Source organism: Vicugna pacos, chromosome 9, assembly GCF_048564905.1.
Source record: "Vicugna pacos chromosome 9, VicPac4, whole genome shotgun sequence".
In the NCBI taxonomy this organism is placed as follows: domain Eukaryota; kingdom Metazoa; phylum Chordata; class Mammalia; order Artiodactyla; family Camelidae; genus Vicugna; species Vicugna pacos.
The window spans coordinates 41304494-41310630 of NC_132995.1; the positions used below are offsets into that span (position 1 = coordinate 41304494).

A 6137-nucleotide genomic window follows, 5' to 3' on the forward strand; every position below is an offset into this window, starting at 1 on the left:
GTGCCCCTTCCTTGCCTCTGTCAGATCTTACCGCACTCTGAGGAAGGCCCCCAGCCTCATTTGCTCCCTCTTCCACTCTGCACTCCTGAGGGCAAGGCTCATGTCGGTTTCTCATCTTTATATCCCCAAAGGCGGTGCAGACCTTGACATGCTTGTTTGTCAACTGACTGGCTGACTGAGTGCATGAGTGAGTGAGTGAATGAGTGAATGAATGAATGAATGAATGAGTGAGCCTGTGAAACTTGTGACCTGTCCTTCACTTGTGAGCTGAAACCTTTTGACTCTCTGGCCCTGCTTCTCGCTCTGATCGCCAGGTCTCTCTCCTCCTGGGTGAGCCGTTCTTTACCACCAGCCTGCTGCCCTGGCACAACCTGTACTTCTGGTATGTGCGGACTGCTGTGGACCGGCACCTGGGGCCTGGTGCCGTGGTGATGCCCCAGGCTGCTTCGCTGCATGCGGTGGTCGTGGAGTTCAGGGTAGGCCACCCAGAGGTTTTCTTGGAAAGGGTGGGTTGGGTTGGGGTGGGGTAGGGCTTGGGGGACTTTGTTTTTTTGTAAAGACCTTGAATGCAGATAGAGCAACTCGGGTCTTAATGACTTGGGCCTCTGCTTTTCCATATCAGCACACTGCAGGGCTGAGTAGAAGAGGCTTGCCTTTGTAAAAATGCAGTAATTTGGCACATGAAATGGAAATGGCTGTGTGTTGTCATTTTACAATTATGGCTTATGAGAATAATTTAAAAATATAAATTAAGAGTTTCAGAAGACAAGCTGTGCAGCTTGCTCTGCTCTCATTAAGAGCTGAGGCTCCAGTTGTTAAAAGCATTTCGAAATGGACAAGTCAGCTTCTTTATGCAAGAAAAAATTGAAAAGCTTCATTTTAATTTTCTCATCAAAGCAGAACCACAGTCACAAAGTCATTTTGGAAAAGGCATTCTTTATTAAAAGGATTTTGAAATGCTTTTAACCTGAAATGTAGAGTGAACCTCTGATATTTCTTTGATAAGAACGGCTTTATCCATTGGTAGCTTAGTGGCTCCATTGCTTAATTTTCTGGGCATTTCTTCTGTGCTGTTTATTCACTTGATCACATTTCCATGTGAATTCTCGTTTTTACATCTAGACAGGAGCTGTGGGGAATGATGCTTGTTCTCGGGCATGTGTCCAGGAGACAGAGGTTACAAAGTTGACTGGCCTGAGTACACCTCTGGTCCCCGCCTTCCCATCATTCTCATGCTCTTTGTGGGCGCAGGGCCCCGAGGACTGGTTTACAGATCTCTTCCCAGTGAACCAGTGTTCAAGATGGACAGGGAGTGAGAAACCCTAGCCTGGTAGCTCTGGCCAGTTGTCCCCCATAGGAGAGGGTTTGGAGTCATGGGAGGCTTTGCAGATTTGATCTTCGGTCTTTGGTGTCTCTGAGTCCCTTCAGCCATGAAGATCTCTTCCGGGTCTGTGGGAACAGCAAGGTGTGCCTCATGTTTGGAGCTAGGGCAGCCCCCTAACTCATGGACCCTTCTTGCTCTTGTCACCACACTGCCGTGCGGTGGGTATGGACATCTGTGTGCTGTCCCACAGAACCCTTGGCATGGTCTGCGCACCTGCCCCATTGGCGGGTGTGGATGTCAGTGTGCCCTGGCAAATGGGTGTCAGTGAAGGCTGCACCTTCCTTACAGGACCTGTGGCGGATCCGGAGCCCCTGTGGTAACTGTGAAGGCTTTGATGTGCACATCATGGATGACATGATTAAGGTAGGCAGGGCCACAGCTCCCACCTGCAGTGTCACACTCCCTACTCCCCCTCCAGTCCACATAGCCACAGGCTTCTAACAGGAATGTCTGGCTTCCATAGAGTGACTTAGGCTGGACAGTGCAGTCAGCGTGCATAGAGCTCCTCTGCTGGGGACAGTGAGGGCAGGTATATCCATTCTACTTGGTTCACCATGAGCACAAGCCTGAGAGCCATTGTGTCTCAAAGTCTGGAATTAGGCAATTCTCGTCCTGAGCTATAATCCCTGATTCAGAATTTTGGGCTAGGGCCCCTCGTCACCGGGCCACTGGAACTGCTCCTGCCAATGTCAGCAGCTTGTTCCCGGTTGAGACAGTCTCTAGAAGGTGGGGCATGGATATGGGAGGAGGGTCCTGCAGGGTTATTTGTACATAGTAGGGGATCAAGTCAGTCACGAGGGACTGCATCTCTGGGAACCCAGGGCAGTGATGAAAGTGCTAATGAAACTCAGCTCTGTGAGGATCAGCGTGAAGAGTCATGATGCAGCCCTGTGAGAAGGGCAGGGCAGGGAACACCATCCCATTTTTATATATTAATAGAATTTGCAAAAAAAAAATTCACACAGACAGAGGAAAAGGGGTGGAATACGGGACACCAAAATGGTAGCTGTGTGATTAGGAAGTGGTTAATGTTTTTCTCTTTTTGCTTATCTTTCTGCTTACATTTTTCTGTGGCGATTGTGGATTGTTTGTATAAACATTTTTTAAGTAAATAAATCCGTTCACTTGAAAAAAGGGACATTTTCATTTTGCATCTTACCTGCTTCTCCACAGCAGACCACTGACTGTTCCATGCTTTTAGAAATCTCCTTTGTGCCTAGTCACTGCACACTCCAGCTCCCTCTGGCCACTCCTCAGGCTCCTTCCTGGGCTCCTCCACCCCTTCGCATCCCTTAAGGTGTTGTGTTCTAGGTCTCCATGAGGCCCCTGCCCTGACTCTGCTCTCCCTGACTGTCCCTGTCCCCCATCTTTCCTGGCCAATGTCTTCATCTCTCCTGAGCTCAGATAAAATAGCTAAGAGTGGTGGTCCCTCTACTGAGATGTCCTCATGCACTCTGACCTGATGCTCCGAAGTCCCACCTGTTCTTCCCCCATCCCCAGCCTGGCCCCTTCCAGTGGTCCTGTCCTAGACCTGCCTCCACTTCATACCCGACTGCTGGGCTCAGGACCCCTGTGTCTTCCCAGACAAGTCCTTGCCTTCACGTGCAGTTGGTTATCAGGTTCCATAACCATCAGGTCCTCAGTGAACCAGTTTCTTCCCCTGTTGCTGCTGATCTGGTCTGGGCTACTTTCGTTTCTTGCCTATGACCACGTATCCTCCCTCTCCTGGTCAGCATTCCTCTACACAGAGCCCAAGTGAATCTGTAGATCCAAAGTCTAACCCTATGGGAAAACGCTGTAGGACTCCCTGACTCCCTGCCTCTACTCTTACAGTCCCCTGCTGCTTGGCCTGTCCTGGTCTGCTCTCCGTCCTCTCCCTGCTGGGCCTTTGTCCACTCTCCTCCTTCCTACCAATTCCTGTGTGACCTTCAGGAGGCAGCCCAGAGATGACCCCTCCAGCAGCTTTCCTGCGCAGCCCCATTTTCAGCCAGAGGTCATTGTCCCCCAGGCACTACAATCACTTGTCTCCCAGTTGTCTCCGTCTAGACTGAAAGCCTTGTGTGCACAGGCAGTTGTAGTGCTCAGTAAGGGTCACTGAGTAGGTGAGTGTCCAAATGGCAGGTGTTTTCACAAATACAGACATTTAGCCCTCAAGGTAGTTTGTGAGATGGGCAGTGTCATCCAGTTTTAAAAGGGAGAAAACAAAGCTAAGAGCGACTTGCCATGGAGATGGCTCCTGAGTCGTGGTGGGGAACAGAGAAGCCAGTTGGTCTGATCCAGGCACCCATGGACTTTTTGTGAGGACTCCCTGCCCCATGTGACTGTGGCAGTTACCCTGAGGGGGAGACGGGGACATGAGCCCCTTGTCCCATGGCTGCCAAGTTCTACCTCTGCAGACCCCTGCCTTCCCTTTTCTTCTCTTCTCAGTGTGCCCTGGACTTCAGGGAGAGCAAGGAGGCCGAGCCCCATCCGCTGTGGGAGTACCCATGCCACAGCCTCTCTGAGCCCCAGCAGATCCTGACCTTTGATTTTCTGCAGCCTGTTCCCCCACAGCCTATCCATGCTGAGGGCACCATTGAGCTGAGGAGGTGAGTGTAGGCTCCAGGGTGGGCGCGGTGGGGGAAGGGAGTGGCAGGGCTTGCTCTCTGTCTGGTAGTTACTACCCGAGTGCTTTGGCTGCTTTCATGTGACGGGATGGCTCTCCTTGTCTCTGCCTTGCCCTTTCTGATCTGAAGTGGCCCTGAGTGTACAGGAGTCTCCACAGCTTCTGGGTGGGGAGGGAGAGCCAGAATGGGCTTGCTCATCCTCCCACATCTGAGGCTCCCTGTGAGCTAAGTGGCATGTTACACACAGCTGCAGAGAAATGTGAATCTGGTTGCTATGGTTACCCATTGGACTGTATTCCTGAACTCTCCTGGGAATTGAAGCAGATTAGGAATTGGCAGGGGCTGCCATTGTGACGCATAGTCAGGCCCATCTAGCTCCAGCTTCAGCTCCCTTCAGGGGAGGAGCTGCTTCTTTCTGGAGAAAGAACCCATTTCTGACTGGGTGGTGACCATGAGCCCAGAGCTCCTTGGGGGCTCCTTTAACAAGGGGAAGGCAGGGCAGATATCCATCTGGGCCTGCCATTCAGGGTATCTGGGAGAAGTCTTCTAGCCTTTGATGCCCAGGCTGCGCTTTGAGCCTTCTGGACCAAACCTTTCCATGACCTCAGGCCGAGGAAGCTGGTCCTGCAGCCTGCTGGCCCTGCCCCATGGTTACTCTTGAGTGCTTGGCCAGGCTCTGAGGAGCCACTGGGGGCTTTGGGTTGTGGCTTTTCTTGCTCAGCATTTTACTGCATGGCCTTTAGTCAGGTGGTGTGTTAGGAGCCTCCTGACTCGGGGGGATGGAAGTGGGAGAGACCAGAGGTTTCTGGAAAGCAGAGGGGAGCCATGGCCACGCCCATCCACCTCTCGTGTGGCTGTTTCTTTTTGGCTCAATGTTCTCCCTCCCCCGCCCCCAGGCCTGGGAGGAGCCATGGGGCTGTCCTGTGGATGGAATACCACCTGACCCCGGACAGCACGGTCAGCACTGGCCTCCTGAAGCCTGCAGAGAACAAGGTAGTACTGTGTGCTGGGGTCCCAGCGTGGGCCGATCTGAGAGGAGGTGCTGCCATCACACCTGCCTGAGCTCTGGGTGTTCCTGGTGCATGTGGCTGGATAACTCTTCCGTGGCCCTAGGTCACCCGGCCCTGAGCAGCAGCTTCTCACTGAGAGCTGCCTGGGCTGGAGGCTGGCCAGGAAGGGGCTTGGGTGCCAGGAGCCCTCACCACCTTCTTACTGCTTCTCCTGCAGGGGGACTGTTGCTGGAACCCCCACTGCAAGCAGGCCGTGTACTTCTTCAACACCACACTGGACTCCAGAGCACCGCCGGACAGCCCACGGACTGTCAGCTACACTGTGGTATTCCACCCTGACACTGGAGATGTCACCATGGATTTTACGCTCTCAGATGCCCTCACTTGTTGAGAAATAAAGTGGCCAAGGGCTCCGGGCTCTGAATGGTGTGGCTTTCTGAGAAGGAAGGTGAAGGCACCTCTCCTTTCAGGGCCCAGCTTGGCCTCTGGGCTTGGAGGAAGTCTCTTCCCTTTTTGTGTTTTTGCACCGCCAGCTCCTTGCTCCAGATATGGCAGGAAGCAAGGGTTGCTTTGGAGCTGAGGAGGGGCCAAAGAGCCCACCCTGCAGTTGTTTTGAAATGCTCAGAAAGCTCCAAACTGTGAAAGCTCCTCCTGTCCTTCCTGGAAGGGAACAAAATCTGAGTTGGCTGGGCTGGTCAGGTTGGGGTGCTCTCAGCTGTGCAGTTCCAGGAGGGCGTGCTGCTCTTTTGGGAGCTAGCCTAGCCTGGCCTGCATTCTGGGAACCTCTGGGTCCCACCTGCCTGCTCCAGCTAGGGGGGCCCTCTAGGGGCAGAGATGCTGACTTGTGGCTGGGTCCCAGGCCTTGAAGACCCTGGCTTGACCAGGCTAAGGACCAGGTTCAGACCCTTTCACTTGCTAGGTAACAGCAAGCCACATTTGTATAGGTCTGGCCTCTGTGCAGCACCAGCAGGTGACTCAGATGGACACCTGGACACCAAGCTGCTGTTCAGAGGACAGGGTGGAGACTGTCCCAAAACAGTTCCTGAGATGCAGACCCAGACACCAGCCATCAGGAGAAGGGAGCCAAGAGGTACAGCCCTTTCCTATGTGCCCCCTTTTCTAGCAGAGGAACTTCAT

The 6137-nt window shown here is 53.2% G+C and overlaps 1 protein-coding gene across 2 annotated transcripts in view; it reads left to right on the plus strand.

Annotated features, from left to right (window-relative positions):
* Window positions 1-5496, plus strand: part of PRMT7 (protein arginine methyltransferase 7) — a 33508-nt gene extending 28012 nt beyond the window's left edge. Inside the window, exons 13-17 of one of the 2 annotated variants that reach the window (XM_072967595.1) lie at window positions 315-476; window positions 1673-1747; window positions 3812-3972; window positions 4887-4983; window positions 5218-5496. In XM_072967595.1, coding sequence (XP_072823696.1) covers window positions 315-476; window positions 1673-1747; window positions 3812-3972; window positions 4887-4983; window positions 5218-5391 — 669 coding nt within the window. In that variant the 3' untranslated portion in view covers window positions 5392-5496. The remainder of the gene's footprint in view (window positions 1-314; window positions 477-1672; window positions 1748-3811; window positions 3973-4886; window positions 4984-5217) is intronic. The other variant, XM_015238694.3, reaches the window with a different exon arrangement.
* The last annotated feature ends 641 nt before the right edge of the window (window positions 5497-6137 follow it).